The sequence below is a fragment of the Neoarius graeffei genome, chromosome 7 (assembly GCF_027579695.1).
Source record: "Neoarius graeffei isolate fNeoGra1 chromosome 7, fNeoGra1.pri, whole genome shotgun sequence".
NCBI lineage: Eukaryota > Metazoa > Chordata > Actinopteri > Siluriformes > Ariidae > Neoarius > Neoarius graeffei.
Window position 1 is genome coordinate 92,643,021 of NC_083575.1, and position 23,916 is coordinate 92,666,936.

General features: G+C 42.9%; 1 protein-coding gene across 1 annotated transcript; it reads right to left on the reverse strand.

Annotated features, from left to right (window-relative positions):
- Nucleotides 1-173: 173 nt before the first annotated feature.
- On the reverse strand, nt 174-23,882 carry LOC132889763 (tapasin-like). Its single transcript, XM_060926575.1, has 8 exons — nt 23,718-23,882; nt 16,320-16,493; nt 15,966-16,214; nt 13,246-13,605; nt 6,731-7,054; nt 3,382-3,483; nt 675-703; nt 174-572 (listed from the first exon to the last, which is right to left on the reverse strand). The coding sequence occupies exons 1-8, from the start codon at nt 23,776-23,778 to the stop codon at nt 561-563; spliced, it is 1,311 nt and encodes a 436-aa protein (XP_060782558.1). The 5' UTR covers nt 23,779-23,882; the 3' UTR covers nt 174-560.
- Nucleotides 23,883-23,916: the final 34 nt, after the last annotated feature.

Below are 23,916 nucleotides of genomic sequence, written 5' to 3' on the forward strand. Positions count from 1 at the left end.
TGGCCTGATATTTTGTGAGATATTACAGAAACAAACATATATCACAATGACCACATTTCAGACGGAACTAAATTTCACCGGTTTTATGAAATCGAAAAGCCGTCTAGCTTTAAAATAATAAGTCAAACTGTTAATTTACGACACTTTTATGTTAAAATTACCACAACATGCAATGAACATTAAACTCTTGATAGTAGAGCAGTTTAATAAAATAGTTTTCATCAAACCAGTTCATGTTACAGCTGTACTTTCTTTTTTTTAAATTAGAAATTCACAGAAAAGAATCCTAAAACACCCAGCACTAATAACTACACGGTTTCTATTTCCTTTTCAACATTTACACACACACACACACACACACACACACACACACACACACACACACACACACACACCATCATCATTTCAAGTGCACAGAAAAGCTCCAGTGAAAAGGAATTTCTTGAAAAAAGATAAATCAGAAAGTGTGCATCTTTTCACAGGAGATTATTTACATTTCTTTCATTTCTCAGCATCTGCAGCCTGAGGAATGGTCCAGCAGGACACGGCAGGATACAGGATTATTTCTTCTTCTAAAAAGTTCAAAGGAAATAAAAAAAAAGTCATCAGGAAACGGACAAACTTTCACACGTTTTCAAATGTGTGTGAAGAAAATTTAAAAAAAAAAAAATTACCTCATCATTGGAGACTTCGTTGCTCGTACCTGTAGAAATGGAGATACAGAAAGGTGAACACACACACACACACACACACACACACACACACACACACAAATAAGCTACAATTCATCCCTCTCTGTCACAGTATTGATGAAACAGAGTTACTGTTAACACACAAATGTGCATACATGTCAACCTTTGGTCAATCAAACCTGTATAACCAAAATCCGTATTTCCCTTATAAAATCCGTATAAGATGCAAATTAAAATAATTTACCTAAAATTTGAATGATAATTAACAATGATATATCCCAGTTACTTTTGATTCAATATTAATAACAATAAACCTTCAGAATGAATACAAAGCTCCAGTGTTCGACAAAAACACAAAGTGTCACTCTAATGTTCTGAATTGTACTCCATGACAGCTTTTTTAGCAGTCTGCACCAATATCTCACGAGGCTGCATGTCACAGCAAGTGTCTGTGTTGATCTTGCCGGAGTGCCCATTCAGAATCTTTTCAGTCGCTAGTGAAAGTCGCTCAGGTGGAAATACGCGTTTCAAACAAAATGTTACTTCCCGGTTGGCGGGATTCTCGCAATGCGGTGTGCGCATGATCAAAAGTGGAACGAAGTCTCGCTACCACAAGATAACGCACGATTTCATAAGACTCTTTACTGGCTGTCTGTGGTGTACAGTACGTTTGTAAATGCTATGCGCTCTTTTATCATCGTGGGAATTGATTATAGCTCTAAATAAATATTGAAGTTTTTTTAAAGAATCCGTATAACTTTATTTGTACGCCCGTATACTACGTTTATTGAATCAAATCCGTATAAAATACGGACATTCCGTATAGGTTGACATGTATGAATGTGATTATTTTCCGATAACAGTTCATCCGGCAATGTTTTACTTCATTTATTAAGTAAAATGAAAAAGACACAAATGAAAACGAGTAGCATCTCTGAGCGCAGTGAGGTGAAGCCGAGTAAAGCGAGGTTTCCTATTAGGCCAGGGGTCTGGGGATCTCCGAGGCCCCCATAAGCCAAATTTCAGGGAAGCTCAGAGATGCAATCGGCCATTTTGAGCTACTTTTTGAGGAAAATAAACGCAGGGTTTACTGTACAGTATAAGCGAAATGTTCCAAACTCTCTGTCTGGCTGACTAAAAGGATGTTCAGATAAAAGGGGTTCAGATCGCGGAGCTTGTCCTGTAATACAGTGTTTCAGTCGTTTCATCATGATCAACAACAAAAGCCAGAATCAAAGACAAAAGATTTACATCTAGGTCTTTCAATAACAACAAAACGAATCCTGTATTTACTTCCTGAACTGGGCACCAGTCTAATACTGGGCTTAATAAAGTAAACACGCAAAGATGCCCGTCCATCCAACATTTAATTAAACTGAGCATGCGGAAGTTACTTTGTTGTATGTAGCTGACTTTGCTTTCTCCAGCGTACTTCTGTTGTAGGACTCTTCACTTCACACCTGACACTAGTTTGTAAGAGAAATCGAAAGTTTCAGTTCCGGAACACGACCAGTGAAGACAGTTTGCTTCCAGGAAGACGACTACGCATCGCTACTGCGCATTTCTGAGCACTGCATTTAACACGTGATGTGATTGGCCGAGAGCGTGAATCAGCTCACTTTTCGGCCAATCACAGCGCAGCTATCATAAGGATACGGAAATTCGCGGAATTATCCGAATCAGTGTAAACAATGACACGTGAAAACAGTCCAAACGCCGAAAATATATTGATTTGATTAATGCACGGGCAAAACTGGTTGAGGTTTACGCATAACACCGTAATTGTGCTTCGAATCCATAGCTGCTACGTCCAAATCGTGTATGTTGGCATCTCTGGAAATTGGATGCCAACAAAAAACCCTTTTTCCGATTCAGACAAGCGATTCTGTGATTTCCGCGTTTTTTTTTTTCCTGTGATCGTGGAAAATCATCATCCCTCCGTCCACCGTAATGAACTGTTACTATGGAAACCATAACATATTGGAACACGTGCATTAACGTTAACGTAAGCCTGTTTTTCGTAGCTGCGATTAAGAGTGGCTGAGATGACGGAAATATACGATACGTACTGTACGATATGTATCGCAATATCGCTCACAAACTGCCACTAATACAGGACTGTTTCAAAAATAAATAAGTAAATAAATAAATTAATAAAGTTTGATGATTTAATTAATGATTACGTTTTTTAAAATATCAAAACAAAAATACATGTTTTATTTTAACCCTTTAGGGATTAAATATATAGGGGAATTTTGGACAGGCACCAAAGGGTTAAAATATTTCTATGTAATAAATTAATTGATAAATAAATACACAAACAAATAAATTCATAAATACGCACAAAAAAAACAAACAAACATTCGAAAAAATATTAAAAAGCTTTAAAAATGAATAATTTAACATTTTTACATCAGCTGCTTCCAGTCAGTCTGTAATTATTTAAAAAAAATAAAAAAATAAAATGATCATGAAATCCATGATATCTCTGAAAAGCATACTTTGGCATAATTTATCACGATATCGAGATTACATAGTCATATCGCCCAGCGCTAGCTGCACCACTGTCACAACTGCTGTTGTAGAAAATCAATCAACACCTCCTGACCAATCAGATTCGAGCGTTCGTCAGCTCTGTGCTACAGACGAAACAAGAGGACACATACACAGTTAGTATCACTTCACTTACCGTTAGAGCTGAACATCCAGAAAACTAACTTTATTGCTCCATAAAGCACAAGAGCCACAGCGACCATGGCCATGGAGTCCTCAATAGACGGAGCGCTGACACCTGAGTTACAAAAAAATACAATAAAATAAATCAATGAAACAGAAAAGAGTGACTTATTCCTGCTCTAAAATAAAAAAAAACAAAAAACTATCATAAAAAGTACCGTGATATTCCTACAAAAGCATGAGACGGATGTTTTAACCGTCTGAATAAATTCTTTGTGCTTGGCTTTCTCTCGCTGTTTCCATAGCAACAAGATTTGCAAAAAACAAACAAAAAAACCCAAAGAAACACTCGCACTGTTTTTATGAGTGAAATTTCAATATCGTTTCACACACAAAACCTCACACGGAGTCTAACTTTGGGGAAAATGGATCGTATTTACTCGTCGGCCATTTTGCGTGTCAGTTATTACAAAAAGTGCAAAGCACACGACCCTGATTCCTCAAACTACACAATAAACGTAATGCAGTAACTAGAATAAAGTTCATGTCAAGAACAAATCCAACTTTACGCCTTTTATTTCCCATGAATAAAGCATCCAGAAATATTGCTACGATTTTATTGACTACAAAGAAATCAGACCAAATGGATTTCAGCATACACCACCTGGGGGAAAAAAACAATCACACTCTAAAGGTGATGGTGATGATACACAGGGCAACTTTTTGGGCAGTGTTCCCGGGCGATTGCGCTTCGACGCTTTCCCATTGAGATCGGGCAACATCATTTCTATCTGAACGATTTTTATCATTTTGGACAACTTTTTATTACTAAAATCAGAGCGCTAGCAGCGACCGCCTGAGTGAGAGCTTCTGAAATTTTCAACAAAGGTGGCGGCGTCTCTTGTATCTTTTTACGGCGGTAAGTTGTTCTGTGGTGGCACGGTGGTGTAGTGGTTAGCGCTGTCGCCTCACAGCAAGAAGGTCCGGGTTCGAGCCCCGTGGCCGGCGAGGGCCTTTCTGTGCGGAGTTTGCATGTTCTCCCCGTGTCCGCGTGGGTTTCCTCCGGGTGCTCCGGTTTCCCCCACAGTCCAAAGACATGCAGGTTAGGTTAACTGGTGACTCTAAATTGACCGTAGGTGTGAGTGTGAATGGTTGTCTGTGTCTATGTGTCGGCCCTGTGATGACCTGGCGACTTGTCCAGGGTGTACCCCGCCTTTCGCCCGTAGTCAGCTGGGATAGGATCTAGCTTGCCTGCAACCCTGTAGAACAGGATAAGTGGCTAGAGATAATGGATGGATGGATGGATGGATGATTCTGAGTCTTAATTAGGGCCCAAGCACCAAAGCTGTGCGGTCTCCAGTGTCCACCAGAAGGCACTGCACTGAGGTGCAAGACCCTATTGTTTTCCTGACGATCCTTCTTCTTCTTCTTCGTTTTCAAGACTTGGCCATTTTTGAGAAGGTTCTCATGGACGAAAACTCATGAAATTTCGTACACACATCAGTCCTGGCCACCGCTACTCAGGTATAGAGGTTTGGCCCCGGGTGTGTCCGGGGGACTCCATACTGTAGCACCCCCACACGTCATTGAGACTTTTCTCCGGTATATAGTTTCACCTATCCATGTCAAATTTGGTAGGTGTGAGGCATACCCCAAGACGAACAAAATTGTAACGTACATTGTGTTAGCCATACTCAACAGGAAGTGAGTTATTTTTGGTTTTGTTTGTTTTGACACGCGTTACATTTTAATGTTCTCCTCACAGGCAGCTTGTTGGATTCATGCCAGATTTGGTATACCGGAGATGCTCGGGCCCTTCATCGCTGCTTGCGGCGATATTGAATCATTTGAATCTGTTCAGTTAAACGATTCATTCAGAGCCACTGAGAAGACTCAAATATTTCTTCTCTAAGGCTGGTGTCACAGTAGAGTGTTTTTTTTTTAATTCTTCTTTTTTAATTTACTTATTTTATTTATTTATTTATTTATTTATTTATTTTACTGCTAGCCTGGCACAGCTGAGTTCAACTTTTCAGAAAAACACTGACTAATATCAGATGTTTTTTTTTTTTTTACCTACTGAATAGGGATGTTAACCGATGACCGTTTGACTGATGGTTGACCGAATCAACGTCAACCGGTTAATTTTTTTTTGGTTGTCGGTTAAAAAACATCAATCGTTTTGAAGCTGCCGATTTTGGAGCGGAGAACCTGGAATTCTGTGTTGTAAATGCTTGGGGCATGCCATGCGGTGTAAGGACGACAGCTGACAAATCAGAAACACCCATTCAGTCATGTCCCGCCCTCCCGCCCCAGTTGAAGACAGCTGCCACTCGGCGAAAGAAAAGTGTAGACACAGGCTTTTTAGCTTACGAATTACTATTCTGTTTTTTTTATTATTATTAGAAGGCACATCGAGTTTAGTCTAGGGATGGCAAAAACTAAAAAAAATCTTGACCGACCACCGAGCCTCATTAGCCGGTTAAAGTCGGTTAACCTATGAGTTTAAACAGGGATGTAAACGGCGCGCCTTTTGGCGGATGCTGCCTTTTTCACACCTGAATCGTGCAGATCCGTTTTTTTTTTTTTAGGGGGGGCGTTGGAGTGTCTGAATAATTTCATCAGAGTAAATTCTGTATTAAAATTACTAAATAAGCAAATGGTGTTACAGTCCACGAAACATAGGAAGTATGAGAAGAAAACAGTAAATCAGAAAGCTGCGCACGTTTTTGCGGAAGCTGCGCAAATGTGCGCAGCTTTCTGATTCACTGTTTTCTTCTCATACTTCCTATGTTTCATGGACTGTAACGCCATTTGCTTATTTAGTAATTTTAATACAGAATTTACTCTGATGAAATTATTCAGACACTCCAACGCCCCCCCTAAAAAAAAAAATCGGATCTGCACGATTCAGGCGTGAAAAAGGCAGCATCCGCCAAAAGGCGCGCCGTTTACATCCCTGTTTAAACTCATAGGTTAACCGACTTTAACCGGCTAATGAGGCTCGATGGTCGGTCAAGATTTTTTTTAGTTTTTGCCATCCCTACTCCTGAAAAATCTGGTTGCAAGTTCAGGAACAAGAGAGAAAAATAAATGTGCAGGACAACGTCCTGGTTAAAAATGAGCCTCGTTAGTGAGCGAATATGAAGAAATTTAGAACAATTTCACTGTTAGTATTCCAACACTGGAAGGTAACGTTCACTGGTGCGTGATACGACGTGTCACTTTAGCTGTGGCTGCATCCAGTCAAGCCAAAGCTACAGTGAAGTTTAAATCGTCTGCATTAGTGATAATAATGAATGTGATCAAGCGCAAACTAGCCTATTTAGTGGGTGTTGTTATATTCTGAGTGAGCGACTCACTGACGACATTCAGCGTCACAGAGGCCCGTCGAGATCCTCCCTGGTGTTTGGTGACGCAGCTGACCTCTCCGCCTCGCCCGAGTCCCAGTTTAAATGAGTCAAGCTCTAAGCGAGAGCTTTGGCTGAAAGTCCCGTCGCTGGCCTGCCTGTGGCCCGAAAGCCTGCCCTGCCCGAGCGAGCGCTTATTCCCATCAGTGTCAGTGAACTCCCAGTCCAGGTCCAGAGTCAGGGGATAGAAACCGGAGGCCTCGCAGTGGACCGTGACCACCTGTCCTGGGACAGACAGCGGCAGAGGGGAGGGGTAGATCGCCAGCGATGGAGGCTCTACAAAGATTAAGGAGAAGAGAGAGAGAGAGAGAGAGAGAGAGAGAGACAATAAGATTAGAATAAAGCTTTTGTGTTGAACGTCACTGTGGCAAAAATAGCATAAAAATACTAATAATATTTTGACAACAGAAATTTCCCATAGAGGCCTGTGCCGGTTCAGGAATCATTTAATCCAATCCCCTTCCTGAATTGTTTGAGCTGATACCCATCCCCATAGCTGGTACGCATCATCTTGTTTCAGTCAATTTTATTTCCTAATGCGGGGCGTCCTAACCATAGACATATAAACATAGACGCCGCCTTCTGCGTAGAATCATACGTCATCCTCGCCGCCATGTTGGATGTGGCAAAGTGGAGATTCTTCAACCGTCTCTGGTATAGCGTCCATACCTGTCAACCCTCCCGTTTTTCCCGGGAAATCCCTTATTTTGATTATTTCCCGCTGTCTTCCCGTTTTTTTATTTTCCCGAAAATATCCCGTATTTTCACATTATATAAAAGTCGGTAGGTCCAGAATTCATGACGCGCCTCTGACAGGAGTTTACAGCAGGAAGTCGGGCCATGAATTCACGTCCCCGCCCTCTCCAGTACAGCAGGTGGCAGTCTAGTAATTACACATTGATTTTAATTGCATGTCTGTGAAGAAGACTGTCAGAACCATAGCGCTAGTCTGACCCATAGATTTACATAGAAGACTAGATTCCTCACCGCGTATTCCAGAACGTCCGCACAGGGCGGCCATCTTACCACAGACAAGGGGGATGAACATAGACATCCTATGGGTATGAAGACTTACGCAAGCACAGCACAGCCCAGCACTCACATTATGATTTACAGGAAATCAAAGTACTGACTTTGATGACAAGATGATGTGTGTGTCTGTGTGTGTTTTAATTGTAGGTGTTTATATCAGTATGTTTAGTTTTATTTTAACTGCACATTGGAGCCTCGTCAAATGAAATTTCAATCTTCTGTGCTAACATATATTGACTTTGACATGATAATCAGCTTTGAATGTTCTTGTAAATGTAAAGATATCTTTTTATCCTTGGAAGTATAACCACATGTGATTAATTAAGTGCTTTTTTGTCACAAACTACCGTGAGTCGCTGTCACTGTTTTATACTATTACTTACTCGGGCAGTGCATTTGTTATTATGCTGTGATGTGAGTTTACATTTGTTATTATGCGATGATGTGAGTTTACATTTGTTATTATGCTATGCTGTGAGTGCATTAGGTTTTTGAGGTGGATGAAGTATTTCTGAAGTTTCAGAAGTGAGTAAGCTGTTTATTTAACTTTAGCTTCCCCTACGGCCCTATCACATGTAAAAATATTTTCACTAAAAATTGGAAATAAATTGTATGGTTATTTGTCCTAAGGCCGCAGTTATCCATAAGTATGCAGTGTTAGGCTTCTCACAGCAGAGGAATTTCAGCATGCATCCTGTCTTACAGTCTGTAGTATACTGAAATATTTTCGCCAAGCTATGCGTATTTTTTTAAAACATAAAATGATTATTCATCATTAATATAATAAATACATACTTCCGTTTTTTTTTTTTATATAACAAACCAAACCGTTTGAATATCGATTGAAATTTGAGGAAGTTACGGTCACCTGAAAAGTACATATCGCTACCAACACAATGTAATGGGTAAGCCAGGTGTCTGAGGTAAGATGGCCGCCATGTGCGGACATTCGACTTCGTTGACGGGCAACGGGGACGAGGCATCTAGTCTTCTATGTAAATCTATGGTCTGACCAAGGTCACTGCTCGGAACTTCTCACAAAACTAAAAGATGGTCGTAATTCTTTCCTCAGGGAGCGAGTTTCAGTAGACGGCGAGACTAGAGACATGAATAAAGAAAGGAGCGAGGCAAAACCAAAAAAGGTGTATTGCCGCTACTTGCCCAAATGGCAGCACGAATTTAATTTTGTGAAGAAAAGTCAGTTCGATTACCGACTTTCTGAAATTTTCAGAAAGTTCGACTTTCCGAAATTTTCCCTTATTTTGAGTTAAAATCTGGGAAATATCCCTTTTTTTCAAACCTCAAAGTTGACAGGTATGATAGCGTCTAGACAGTAGCCGAGAATAAAGATGCCTCATTCATGTGCTGCGTTTAACTGTACCAACAGGTTTGCCGTCCAAACGAGATCACATGGGATTACCTTTCACAGGTGAGACTGGAAAAATACTTTTCATTGTATTTGGTCATTATAACGTAATTTTACGAACAGATTTTTCTGACTTTGTGGCTAATATGAAGTCTCGCGCATAATAGCCGCTCGGTGAAACCTGTCTCCAAACAACGAAGTATTTCCTTCGTAACTACGCTGATTGTTGTTAGTTGCTTAGCTAATGCCGCTTTTCCACTACAAACGCGGCTGAGTCGGGCTGAGCCGTGCCGTGCTGAGTTGGGCTGAGCGGGGCTGTTGGAGTTGCATTTCGACTACAGCCGTGCTGAACCGTGCTGGCTGGAAGTGTGTGGACACATTGGGTGGAGTTAGCGAAAGTGGGTGGACGTCACGTGATGTCGTTAAGCAGCGCAAACAGTGACATCAGTGAGCTTTTAAGCGGTAGTCTCACGACCCGGATAGTAAACAATAAACATGGAGGACATGGAGTCGTTAGTGTTGCTGGTCTTGGTGCTGTGGCTTGTTGTCACCGACAACGCCAACAGATACTGGCAAGAGCGTATAGATGAGGCGAGGCGCATAAGGCTTCATAATTCTCGTAATTCGTAATTCTCCTTCTTCCGGGTTTACGGTGTTTACAGATCCCAGCGTGCTCGCGGGGCGTGTGAGGACACTCCTCCTCACCAATCAGTGCACAGGGGAGTGTCTGCTCACGCCCCCAGCCTCACTCGGCACGGTTTGGCTCGCTTCAGCCCCACTCCAAAACGGTGCGAGTTTTAGGGGCTAAGCAGGGCTGAAGCGAGCTGAGTCGTGCTGTTTTTTGGTAGTCGAAACGCGAGCCGTGTCGGGCTGAAGTGAGCTGAAGCGAGCTGAAGTGAGCTGAAAAAGGGTAGTGGAAAAGGGCCATAACTTTTCACCTACTATGTAGGTTTCCCAAAAATAAAGCCATGAAAAAGCAGTGGGAGACAGCTGTGCGACGGGAAGGGTTTTCTGCTACTCCGTCATCCATGCTGTGCAGTGAACACTTCAGAACGGAGGATTTGGACAGAACAGGTCAGACAGTCAGGATCAGAGAGGGAGCTGTTCCTTCAGTCTTCAGTTTCCCAGCTCATCTCCACCGGGGAGGTGTAGAGTTATAAGCAGTGAGAATTAGAGAATACAGTGCCACACTATGATGAACGTTTTTGAATGTATGATGAATGTTTTTAACCTTTCTGAATGTGAAGGAATCAGTGATGTATTTTGTTTTGGTATGACGTTAGAACCTGGCCGAACTCAGTTTGGCGGTCATTCAGAATATTGACGGGTATTTCGCACACTATTTAAAAGTTATATGTGTTGTTTTGATGCCTGTTTGTTTCCCAAATATATACGTGTGTGTCTTAATGGGTGAATAAAAGGCATCGAGTTAAATATTATTGTAGAAAGGGGCTTTCAGTCCGTTTACTTGCATTGGTTTACGGGGAAGATTTGCCACATCCAATATGGCGGACACTCTGACGTATCCCAGCAACGGGCTACCAGCTCAATGCGGCGTCTATGTTTATATGTCTATGGTCCTAACCACGTGTTAGTCTGTTTACAAACCGCTCGCTCAGCAGCCAGTTCGGAAAAGTCACGTGAGGTTATGCGCGGGTCAGAGGTCGCGACCGCGGAGCCACAGCAAACATGGCGGATTGCCCAGATCGAATGAAGACTCGTAAATCGAGACAACCCCCCCCCGACGATTTTAAGGAAGTATCTGACATTGTCAGAGGCAAAACACGCCAGAAAAGAGTGGGGAAAAAACACGGCAGACAAGCCAAGTGAGTAAATATCGCTTGCTTCTGTGTCGGAGGTCACGGGTTCCGCCATGTTTGTTGCGACCTCACTCGTTAGAATATTATAATGAGGATAAACTTTGGCCGTTTCCGTACCCAAGTGTAAACGTTAGCATGCGGTGTTTTTCCAGCTCATTCTCCTTCACAGGCACGAGGCAGCAGGTAATACAGAGTGGGATTCAAGTACCTCGGGGTTATTCGAGCTCCACAAGGTACTATTCATCTTTTTAAGACATCGACCTGTGCCACTTTAATCAGTTTTTCAATGAAAATGTGTCAAACCAAAAAAAAAAAAGTTTCAGCTTTACAAAAGTTTCACATTTTCTTTCTAATGACATGCGTAATTGACCAAACGCACTCATCCTGCAGCTGATTTAGGTCGAGCCATGGCTTTAACCCTCCATAACATACAAAACTGTCACGGTGAGGCGAAAGTGACAAAATGATGACTAAATGGTGAAAGAGTGCCTCCCAAGTGCAGTTAATCTTTCAGGACTGCAGCACATCAGCTACCACAGACACACGCAAACGTTTCCTTCTTTCATAGGACGCCATTACTTTTGTCCTAATCGAATGGCTAGTTTTATATGGATTTCCGTTGGACCAATTTCTGAGTTTTCACCAAAATGTTTCTTAAATTGGTGTGTAATTGGAATAAATAGGTGAGAGCGTAAGGGCCCAGTCCCACAACAACGATAACTAAAACTACAACCTATGGCTGAATTTAGTTCCAGTCTGGATCAGAAACACCACAACTATAATCCCGACTATAATATCACTCGGTCCTGACACTCACGTAAATAAACGCATGCAACTTAGGAATAGTCATGGAAGTTTTTTCCAAGTAGTAGCACGTTATTCCGGGTCGTACCGTACAGCTCGGACTCCAAAACAACCCATGCACACACTCCGGTGGTTGATAAAATATATAGGATAGGTCACGGATTACGGAAATATAATAAACTAGATAGAACTCGACGCCAATGGCGTCGATGGGGATGCCTCCGGCCGGTAGACTACACGTCTTATTAAGTTGTGATTTGGGGATGGACATTTGACCTCACAGTAATCGTGACCTGGTGAAATTACTTGTATTAGCCTTGGAGACATTGTGTTCACAAGGTTTTCGGACAGACATTTGACCTCACAGCGACCTTGACCTTAGAACTTTTAATCTCAAAATCTAATCAGTTCATGTTTGTCCCAAAGCGCACAAATGGTGAAAGTTTGGTGAAATTCCTTTCATTAGCCTTTGAGATATCGCGTTCACAAGGTTTCGGGATGGACGGACAGATGGACAACCTGAAAACATAATGCCTCCTGCACCTTACGGTGGCGGAGGCATAAAAAGGATACGTACAAAATGTGGAGTGGTTATGGATTTTAATACGGATGCTAATAATTTACAGATTGGTCGCGGACGTTTCAGTATATTACAGATTGGTTACCGATTTCATACGGATGATGCGTCACGGATAAAAACAATTAAGAAGTCTAAAACAATTAAATGTTTGAACTGCTGAAATGCAGAATTAAAATATCTTACCTGCATTTATATGCTTACTTGATTCATTTACTATTGATGTTTCATGGAAAACAATGGCATAGCCGTGAATAAAAGGTCCGTGCTTTGTATTATATATATATATTTTTTTTCCGTAACTTCATGATGCAACAAGGATGTACAGAGATGCCCCGAGGAAAAATATCACGTGCTCAGACAACATCACGTAAACAATGATCTGATTGGTCAGATGTTTTATCGGATCAGGTCCAGGCCTGGAAACGTCGCTCCAGAAGCAATCTCAGTGATACGGATAAACCCAGGCCTGGGCTACAGGGATCGTTATCGGTCTGGTGTGAGCACCGACCACATAAACTGCAGGGAAACGATTTATATATAGTTATCGTGATAGTTATCGGTACTGTGGGACCGGACCTTTATGCGTGTATAATTCCGCAGTGACTCGCGACTCGGTTGTATGATTCAAAGCTGAAAAGTCGAGGTTCATGTTTAAGAATCTCACAAACTCAGGAGAGAAATATAGGATATGAATGTTTCTTCTGTATTTTCATAAACACTACATTTGTTCTATAAATGCTCTTGCGAACAATTAATGACATTTTCATTTGAAATCCAAAAGCGTTTTTTTCTCAAACGGACGTCTCATGAATACAAAGCTCGCATGGAAGTGAGTGCGAGTCCCATAACGTGACTGAAAACTCACCCACTATCTCCATCTCTAAGGCCACCTGAGCCAGAAGGTGAGGCAGGTAAATGGTGCAGATGTGCGTCCCAACATGCCTCACTTGGGCCTCTTTCAGCACCAGTGATGCGTTTCCTGTCTCGTAAAGACCCACGATATCCAAGTCAGCGTCCGTCTCTGACGTCTTGGCGAAGCGATCGTTCTTTGCGTCGTAGGCCACGACCAGCCTGCCTTCACCCCGGAACTGGTAGCGCCACTCCACGGCGAACCCAGAATCATGCAGAGGTGAAGATGGATCGACCCAGAACCCACAGTCTAGGAGAACCGGTTCTCCTAATCTGGAGTGGATGGTGGAGGTTTTACTGGAGACGCTGAGGATTACTGAGAGAAGTAGTGGAGGGAAAAAAAGAAAGAAAGAGTGACAGAAGTTGAATTTTCAATTCAAAATAAATTCAAGTAAAAATGAATTAACTAGTCTGAGTTTCGCAAAAGCATCGCAGCACAAAGATAACTGTAAAAATGGTAGAGCGAGCAGCACAATGAACACTCTCTCTCCTAGTTAAGATGATCTTAGTGTTAAGAGGCTTTTGGGAATCCCAGCCCTGATTGGTTGATTGATTTTTTTTATTTCAGAGCCATTTTAAATCTATTAGTTAAACTTTATAAGTTAACTACGACTCGGTAATTTGCGAAGAGAAATTGAATTTTAAATTAAAAGTAAGTTTAATTAAAAGTTAATTATTTCTTTCTACTTATTTTTAATTTCAGGATCATTTTAAAAGTTGATATTTCTTGGTTATAGTCTTTATTAGTTAGCTAGTACTAGTTAATCGGCTGCAATACTCTTACGTTACAGTCTATTTTACTAATTATCTAGTACACCTGGTCGGGCCACTCACGCCGAACAGATCGAAGAACAGGGACTAGACAAAGAGTGATCCCACCCACTGGCCATCCAGGTTGGGGGTTGGGCTGAGAGCTGATAACCCTCTCCCATAAAACAGAGCTATTACAGCACCCATAAGCAGAGTGAATTGATTAGTTCGAGGGGACGCTGTGGTCGTACCTGATAGGAGAAAGGAAAGAGGCGGGCTGGGGCTCGTGGGAGGAAGTGCAGGGGGTAGCGACCAAAGGGAAAGGTGTAGATTTTCCGTGTGCCACGAGGCGCGACAAGGACAGGTAACAGGTATTATTCTCTCCACATTCACTGGATATCAGCAATCGCACACTCTGATTGGCTACTCTAGTACTAGGATATCAGCTCATATACCATGAGGAGAGAAAAACAAAATGGCGGAGTGTATTGCTGAACCAACCGAGGATGAAATAAAAACAAAATCCCAAAAATACAAAAAAAGCAACAACACATGGAATGAAAGCATTTGATGATAAGAACATATCTTTTTTTTTATTTTTCAAGAATTATTATTATTATTATTATTATTATTATTATTGCATTTTTCACAAATTGCTCCCGTCATTTCACCGGTTTGTTTACATTCTAAGCGAAAAAGATTTTGTCAGACGTTTTGTATAAAGTTTTTATGGATCGAATTTGCAGAAAGTAAAAATAAAAATGCTCTGTTTCTCAAAATCCAGTGAATGTGGATGGAATAAAACCGTTATTCCACTCAGTCTCATCGTACATGGATTATAGACAACTCGGTGCTATGTGCCTCGTCGGCTATCAGCTCATGTACGACTGGATTTCATGGAATAACTGTTAAATATTTTACGAATTAACTAGTTTACTAATAAACTAACAAAACTGCCCTTTAAATAAACAAGTGACTCCTATAAAATGGCTGATTTTGATTATAAAGTTTGGCTGTTCGGGTCAAATTTGTGAACATAAAGAAAAAAAACCAATTAAAGCAAAGATTTTGCTCGTACTTCTGTATAAAACTGATTCAGTGACTAAAACACTCAACAGTGAGAAATCTTTCACATCCAACATAACATTACGGGTACTGAGCAGACGCTCTTATCCAGAGCGACATACTACATACCCAGAGCAGCCTGGGGGGCAGTTAGGTTAGGCGCCTCGCTCAAGGGCACTTCAGCCATCCCTGCTGGTTGAGGGAATCAAACTGGTGACCTTTTGGTCCCAAAGCTGTTTCTCTACCATGTTGTAGCCATGGCTTGTTGGTTAGGGAAGCAGCCTTGGGCCCAAAGGGTTGCTGGTTTGAGTCCTAGAACTGGCAGGAAAAATGTAAGGGGAGTTGAGTGAATGAACAGCACTTTCCCTTCCCTCTGTATCATGGCTGAAGTGAACTTGAGCTTTGAACAAGGCACCTACCGGTAACCCCCAACTGCTCCCTGGGTGCTGTAGCGTAGCTGCCCACTGTTCTGGGTATGCGTGTGTGTGTGTTCATTGCTTCAGAGGACGAATTTCACTGTGCTCGAGTGGACATCTGACAAATAAAGCTTTCTTTAAAATTTATGGAAGGAGTCTCCAGTGCGAGTGCTTCATAACAGTTTCAGCCACAGAGTCTGTCACAATGTGTTTTATTCCACTTATGCAACATGGTTAGAGAAACAGCTTTGGGACCAAAAGGTTGCTGGTTCGATTCCCTGGACCAGCAGGACTGGCTAAAGTGTCCTTGAGCAAGGTGCCTAATCCCCCATTTGCTGTTATATCCCTTCTGACCAATCAGATTTGAACATTCAGCATCGCTGTGGTGTGATTAATTATAATATAAAGTGGCGTTGTGTAAAATATAGCTATAAAATCCCTTTACCCCTCGGCTCATTCGGCTCAGACGACGCCTGCATCACGTTGGCCAGAGTCAGGTCTCCCTTCAGACCTTGTGCAGCTACAGAAAACCAGTGGCCGTTCAGGTACACGGGGCTTTGTGCAGAGGCGGTGAGATCCGCTGCCCAAGTGACCATGGAGGCTTGAGGGGTGAAAGGGTTTATCTCACACTGTGGTTTGTCCACAGTGCCCTCTGGTGGGTGGAGGGCAGAGCTGCAGAATGTGGACGCAGGATCTGGAGAATTAAAGCGAAAAGTTAATTGTGGTCAAATATACAGTAGCAACTGCTCACTATATGAGCCTACTATTTACATTTATCAAAATATAAAATCATACTGACCAGAAACGTAGTAAATTCTGGAAGGACTGATGTCTGATGGAGGTTTCTGTTCATTCTTCTTGCTGTTGATGTAGAGCGCGGATTTCTCCTGGCTCATTCTCACTGAGAAGCCTCCACCGCCCGGCCTTTCCTGAACAAACCAGCACTCCAGTACCGAGCATTTCGAACAACACACTGCAGCCAAACAGACACAACTGAATTTATTAACACATCGCAGTTCTCCAAGCAAAAACAATTTCAGGAAAGAGTGAAAAAAATACAGCACACTGTATAGAATAAAGTGTAGCCAGACCTCTTTTAGTTGTGAACACAGTAGTGCTGAGACGAAAAGTGCTGTTTATATTATTACTATATTGTTGGCGTTAAAGGTATCGAATGCAATTCTGCAAGCATGATATAAAAAGTGTACTGAAAAAAAAAAATCACAGAAAAAAGCTCAGTAGCCATCACACCAACTCTCGCGGTTATCAGAGGCCCAGCCCCCCACTGTAACCCTAGCTATGTAATAGGCAAGAAGCCGAGGGCTACAGAAACGGAGACTGGCGCCACCAATGCGCCATGTGCCGCGGGAAGGAAGGAGTCATCACACCAAACATGAATGCGATAATACAAGAAAATTGAATGTTAATTTGTCTAATTCTGGGATCAGACTACATGAATTCAGCCTGATCTTGGCATGATTACTTCATAGCCAACAGATTTCCAGCATTGGGCCCAAATCTGAACATTGGGAACGACAAACATTACATTACGTTATATTAATGGCATTTCGCAGACGCTCTTATCCAGAGCGATATACAACATACCCAGAACAGCCTGGGGGACAGTTGGGGGTTCAATGCCTTGCTCAAGGCACTTCAGTTATTCCTGCTGGTTGAGAGAATCAAACTGGTGACCTTTTGGTCCCAAAGCTGCTTCTCTAACCAGTAGACCATGGCTTCCCTAAACAGTGCTTGTAGAGTGACATAATCAAAGAACAGCGATGTAGTGTCGTGGATACCCCACGACACTCGGATGAAAAGTCGAACATCAGGGTTTTTTTTATATTTTCTCGCCTAGTTTGACAACTCGGGTGGCATGGTGGTGTAGTGGTTAGCGCTGTCGCCTCACAGCAAGAAGGTCCGGGTTCGAGCCCCGTGGCCGGCGAGGGCCTTTCTGTGCGGAGTTTGCATGTTCTCCCCGTGTCCGCGTGGGTTTCCTCCGGGTGCTCCGGTTTCCCCCACAGTCCAAAGACATGCAGGTTAGGTTAACTGGTGGCTCTAAATTGAGCGTAGGTGTGAATGTGAGTGTGAATGGTTGTCTGTGTCTATGTGTCAGCCCTGTGATGACCTGGTGACTTGTCCAGGGTGTACCCCGCCTTTCGCCCGTAGTCAGCTGGGATAGGCTCCAGCTTGCCTGCAACCCTGTAGAACAGGATAAAGCGGCTAGAGATAATGAGATGAGATGAGTTTGACAACTCTTCTGACATGTTCCTTGATGCTCCTTCTGTAGCCATGATGGACAGTTTCTTGATCCTCTTCCCAAACAACATGCAAGGACGTGAACAATGATTGGTTGGGGTCAAACTTGTAGTGTTGCCAGGTGCCTGACCAAGACATGGCAAGAATTTATGGCACTGTGGCTGTATGATTGTCTAATCCGACATGGTGACCATCGTGAAAGATAAAAATATCATGTAGTCTGATCCAGGCATAATGATTAACGTTAATTCATAATAACAGGAAAGAAAGAGACATTCACTTTTGTTAGCAGGTCCTGGTAATTCACGAATTTTGAAAACTAGCCAAAGGAAAACAAGAGGAAGAGCTGTGTTAAGAGGACAGACGTAGCTGGTAGGTGGAAACTGGAATGACCAAACTGGGGGAAATGGTGGATACACATACACACATACCATAGAAAAGAAAAAGAATGGATTAAAAATAAAGTGCATCCTTTTTTTTCCTGTCAGTAAAGACGCCTCACTGTTGTACTTCTACATAATGGACATAGGAACCCCACATTGATGAATAAAGAAAGGAAGATGCCCATTAAAAAAAGAGTTCACAACCCACCAATGGTTTGCTATTGGCTAATGCTATCAAGATTTGCACAATTTCAGGTTTAGAGTTTACCAAAATGAAATTAAGTGCTAACAGAAGCAGAATTTTCTTGTTGTGTGACACCATCCTTCCCCATTCAAGTGATTTGTTTGGCAAATGATATTAGGGTTCTGACAGACTGCTCCTGTTTTTGTCAGGGATGGGTTGGTAGATGGATGTAAGTGAAGAAATGTTTTTATTAATAAAAGTGACAACAGGGAGCAGCACGGTGGTGTAGTGGTTAGCGCTGTCGCCTCACAGCAAGAAGGTCCGGGTTCGAGCCCTGCAGCCGGAGAGGGCCTTTCTGTGCGGAGTTTGCATGTTCTCCCCGTGTCCGCGTGGGTTTCCTCCGGGTGCTCCGGTTTCCCCCACAGTCCAAAGACATGCAGGTTAGGTTAACTGGTGACTCTAAATTGAGCGTGGGTGTGAATGTGAGTGTGAATGGTTGTCTGTGTCTATGTGTCAGCCCTGTGATGACCTGGCGACTTGTCCAGGGTGTACCCCGCCTTTCGCCCGTAGTCAGCTGGGATAGGCTCCAGCTTGTCTGCGACCCTGTAGAACAGGATAAAGCGGCTACAGATAATGAGATGAGAAAGTGACAACAGGCAAACAATCCAAAATAGCAGGCAGAGATCAAAAGCGGTATACAAGTAAAAATTCGGGCGAGGCACAAACAGGCTATCAAAGACACAGACAAAAGCAGAATAAAAAAAACAGGGGATCAATCAACAAAATAAGGCTCGGTAATGCGTTCGTAACAACTCAATACTTCGCACTGAGCGTGCGTTAATACAGTCTTTATATACACTACCGTTCAAAAGTTTGGGGTCACTTTGAAATGTCCTTATTTTTGAAAGAAAAGCACTGTTCTTTTCAATGAAGATCACTTTAAACTAATCAGAAATCCACTCTATACATTGCTAATGTGGTAAATGACTATTCTAGCTGCAAATGTCTGGTTTTTGGTGCAATATCTCCATAGGTGTATAGAGGCCCATTTCCAGCAACTCTCACTCCAGTGTTCTAATGGTACAATGTGTTTGCTCATTGCCTCAGAAGGCTAATGGATGATTAGAAAACCCTTGTACAATCATGTTAGCACAGCTGAAAACAGTTGAGCTCTTTAGAGAAGCTATAAAACTGACCTTCCTTTGAGCAGACTGAGGCCAAGTTTACATTAGACCGTATCAGCGGATCATCAGATTAACGTTTTTAAAACGATTAGCGTGCACACAGCAACACCAATACACGATTTGCGTGCACATAGCAATGCCAATACACGGATACGCTCGGCTCCGCAGGCATCCTGCGCTCCAAATCACTCCGCCCTGAACAGCGAGTGCCCTCTGGAGGGTGCGCACTCCGGCCCTGCGCAGCTCACAGAGCGCGCGAGTGAAGCGCACGAGCAGTGATTCGGGACTGAGCCGCTGTGTGTGTGATCCCAGCGCATATCACTTACCACTTGCAAGTGGAAGGATGTCAAGCCTAAAGACAATCATAACTACACAATGGGCAGTATTTGCATCAGTATTTGCAGTATTTTCATACTTTTATACTCTTTAATGAAAGGTGATACAAGGCGGAAGTCCGTGCCGTTTTTCAGCAGTCGCGTCACATGACCAACGCCAGCGAATCAGGAAGGTGGATGTCACAGTGACGTTGTCCAATGAGACGCCAGCTAGAGCTCAGCACAGCGTATCCGTGTATTCTGAATGTTTACACAGCACCGGACCAGACACGATCTGGATTGAATACGTGGACGCTGGCGGATTCCCGTTTCCCGGCGTTTCCAGGCGGTTTAATGTAAACGGACAGTGCATCCGCGAAGAAAACGAGACAGATACAGTCTAATGTAAACGTAGCCTCAGTTTCTGGAGCATCACATTTGTGGGGTCGATTAAATGCTCAAAATGGCCAGAGAAATGTCTTGACTATATTTTCTATTCATTTTACAACTTATGGTGGTAAATAAAAGTGTGACTTTTCATGGAAAACACAAAATTGTCTGGGTGACCCCAAACTTTTGAACAGTAGTGTAGGTGTGCTGATGCACCTTAATCCTGTAACTGCACACGTGCAAGAGTCCGCTCAGCGCGCATGCAGTTCGGAGTGCGCCCAAAAGTCCGTCTGGTGCACACGCCAAAGCGCACAGGTCTGACAGTTTTATTATAGACAAAACAAATAGGCACAGTGTTGTAGGTGAAAAATTAGCAGGATTTCAATTACTTTGGAGAAATTGGACCAGCTTAGTGTGTTGATCGTTTCCAGCAGGTGCGATCAGAAATAACTGCGAGCCCAGGCAAGCCTTGTCATACTTCATGCAAAGACAAAGTGCTGAGGAAATGGACGATGTGCAGGCCTTCGTTTGCTGTATTGCGCAGACTCCTGTATCCAGAGCGACTTACTGTACATTAATGGACCTAAAAGGCCCCGCAGTGGCAGTGCTGGGATTTGAACTCATGATGTTCCAATTAGAAGTCTTAACCTCTGAGCTAACATCTACTTGACTGAGCCTATGATTGGAGCGTTTGTATGCAAAAGGTGAAACAAAAAAGGACGTTGGGTAAACTCAGTATGGTGGTTTCGCTTTCACACACACACTCCTCGCAGGCTACGTTTACATTACGTCGAATCAGCGGACCATCAGATTAACGTTCTTAAAACGATTCGCGTTTACACTAAAACCGTTAGCCGTGCACACAGCAACACCAATACACGGATACGCTCGGCTCCGCAGGCATCCTGCGCTCCAAATCACTCCGCCCTGAACAGCGAGTGCCCTCTGGAGGGTGCGCACTCCGGCCCTGCGCAGCTCACAGAGCGCGCGAGTGAAGCGCACAAGCAGTGATTCGGGACTGAGCCGCTGTGTGTGTGATCCCAGCGCATATCACTTACCACTTGCAAGTGGAAGGATGTCAAGCCTAAAGACAATCATAACTACACAATGGGCAGTATTTGCATCAGTATTTGCAGTATTTTCATACTTTTATACTCTTTAATGAAAGGTGATACAAGGCGGAAGTCCGTGCCGTTTTTCAGCAGTCGCGTCACATGACCAACGCCAGCGAATCAGGAAGGTGGATGTCACAGTGACGTTGTCCAATGAGACGCCAGCTAGAGCTCAGCACAGCGTATCCGCATATTCTGAATGTTTACACAGCACCGGACCAGACATGATCTGGATTGAATACGTGGACGCTGGCGGATTCCCATTTCCCGGCGTTTCCAGGCGGTTTAATGTAAACGGACAGTGCATCCACGAAGAAAACGAGACAGATACGGTCTAATGTAAACGTAGCCTCAGTTTCTGGAGCATCACATTTGTGGGGTCGATTAAATGCTCAAAATGGCCAGAGAAATGTCTTGACTATATTTTCTATTCATTTTACAACTTATGGTGGTAAATAAAAGTGTGACTTTTCATGGAAAACACAAAATTGTCTGGGTGACCCCAAACTTTTGAACGGTAGTGTAGGTGTGCTGATGCACCTTAATCCTGTAACTGCACACGTGCAAGAGTCCGCTCAGCGCGCATGCAGTTCGGAGTGCGCCCAAAAGTCCGTCTGGTGCACACGCCAAAGCGCACAGGTCTGACAGTTTTATTATAGACAAAACAAATAGGCACAGTGTTGTAGGTGAAAAATTAGCAGGATTTCAATTACTTTGGAGAAATTGGACCAGCTTAGTGTGTTGATCAACGTTTCCAGCAGGTGCGATCAGAAATAACTGCGAGCCCAGGCAAGCCTTGTCATACTTCATGCAAAGACAAAGTGCTGAGGAAATGGACGATGTGCAGGCCTTCGTTTGCTGTATTGCGCAGACTCCTGTATCCAGAGCGACTTACTGTACATTTATGGACCTAAAAGGCCCCGCAGTGGCAGTGCTGGGATTTGAACTCATGATGTTCCAGATACGATCTAAATTGAATACGTGGACGCTGGCGGATTCCCGTTTCCCGGCTTTTCCAGGTGGTTTAATGTAAACGGACAGTGCATCCGCGAAGAAAACGAGACAGATACGGTCTAATGTAAACGTAACCGCAGACAGACGTGCAGCTTGTGAACAGGCAAGGCAGTCAACTGCTTGGGGCCCCCCGAGAGTCGGGGCCCGAGGGCTTATTTATTTTTTTATTGTTCTTTACCATTGTATTTTCACATTTGGAATTAAAAAAACTTTGGTTTCATACATTGTCAGATTATTTATAACATATTGATGACCTGGTGACTTGTCCAGGGTGTACCCCGCCTCTCGCCCGTAGTCAGCTGGGATAGGCTCCAGCTTGTAGAACAGGATAAAGCAGCTACAGATAATGAGATGAGATATTGGTGATGAACACTGGTCAGAAGGGCCCCCTGGAAATTTTTGCTTGGGGCCACAACAGACTCTAGAATCGCCTCTGCTCGCAGATGTTATTGTTGTCACTGTATGAAGTCTGCTGAGTGTTTGTACAGGTTTGGCAGGTATGATGGCAAGACATAGAGAGAGACAGTCCCACATCAAGCTAATGCGAAACCTGTTCTCTGTTTTAACCTGCAGCCAAAATGCACCAATCCCCAACAAAGATGCTGACAGCGAACAAACAAAATGCCGGCCAAGAATGAAAGCTGACACCAGTGAAGCGAAAAATGAAAGTGAAGGCAATTCCTGATCTGCAAAACAAAAATAGTTTAAAATAGTACAAAATCTCATTTGCACTATTCTGCACTACCTCATCTTAACAGCTGCTAGTTTGTTTATTCTGCTTAGTTCATGTTTCAAGTTTACCTGCTATACCTCAAATGCCCTTGACTATTTGGTTATTTGAACCAATTTATGTGTGTGTGTGTGTGTGTGTGTATATATATATGAGTGTTTAGTCTACGTCTAGTTCATATCTAGAGTGTTTATACTGTTTATATTGTTTGAGTGTTTAGTCTACGTCTAGTTCATATCTAGAGTGTTTATACTGTTTATATTGTTTGTTTTTTCAATTATTCTATTTTTATTTATTGCATTGCCTGTTTGCACCGTGGGTCAGAGAGGACTGAAATTTCATCTGTGCTGTATGTCGAGCATGTACAGCATATTTGACAATAAAGTTGACTTGACTTGACTATAGGCCTGTCATTTTTGAGTCATTCTTACTGAAAAACGGATACTTGAGGGGAAAAAAGCAAAACATTTTTGACACCTATCCAATCCCATACAGGAACAAGTCCACAGCACTGCATGTCCCAGTTCTGTACTCTGCTCTCATTTAGTGTTGCCTTTAAAACAAACCTCTGTATTTTACACAACAGCAAAGACATTTCACTCCTTATTTCCAGTGTGTGATACTCACCCCCGCCCAGCAGCGCAAAGGCAATGACAGAGAGTTTATAGATGGTGGAAAGCTCTCTCATGGCTCCTCTCAGCTGTGAAATGAGCGACTTTCTGCTGCAAACAAATGAACAGAACAGAACAAAATTCCCCTAAACCACTCCGCGAGCACTTTCACTTTCTCTCCCTAACTGCGCATGTGCCAGGAAATCCCCCCCCCC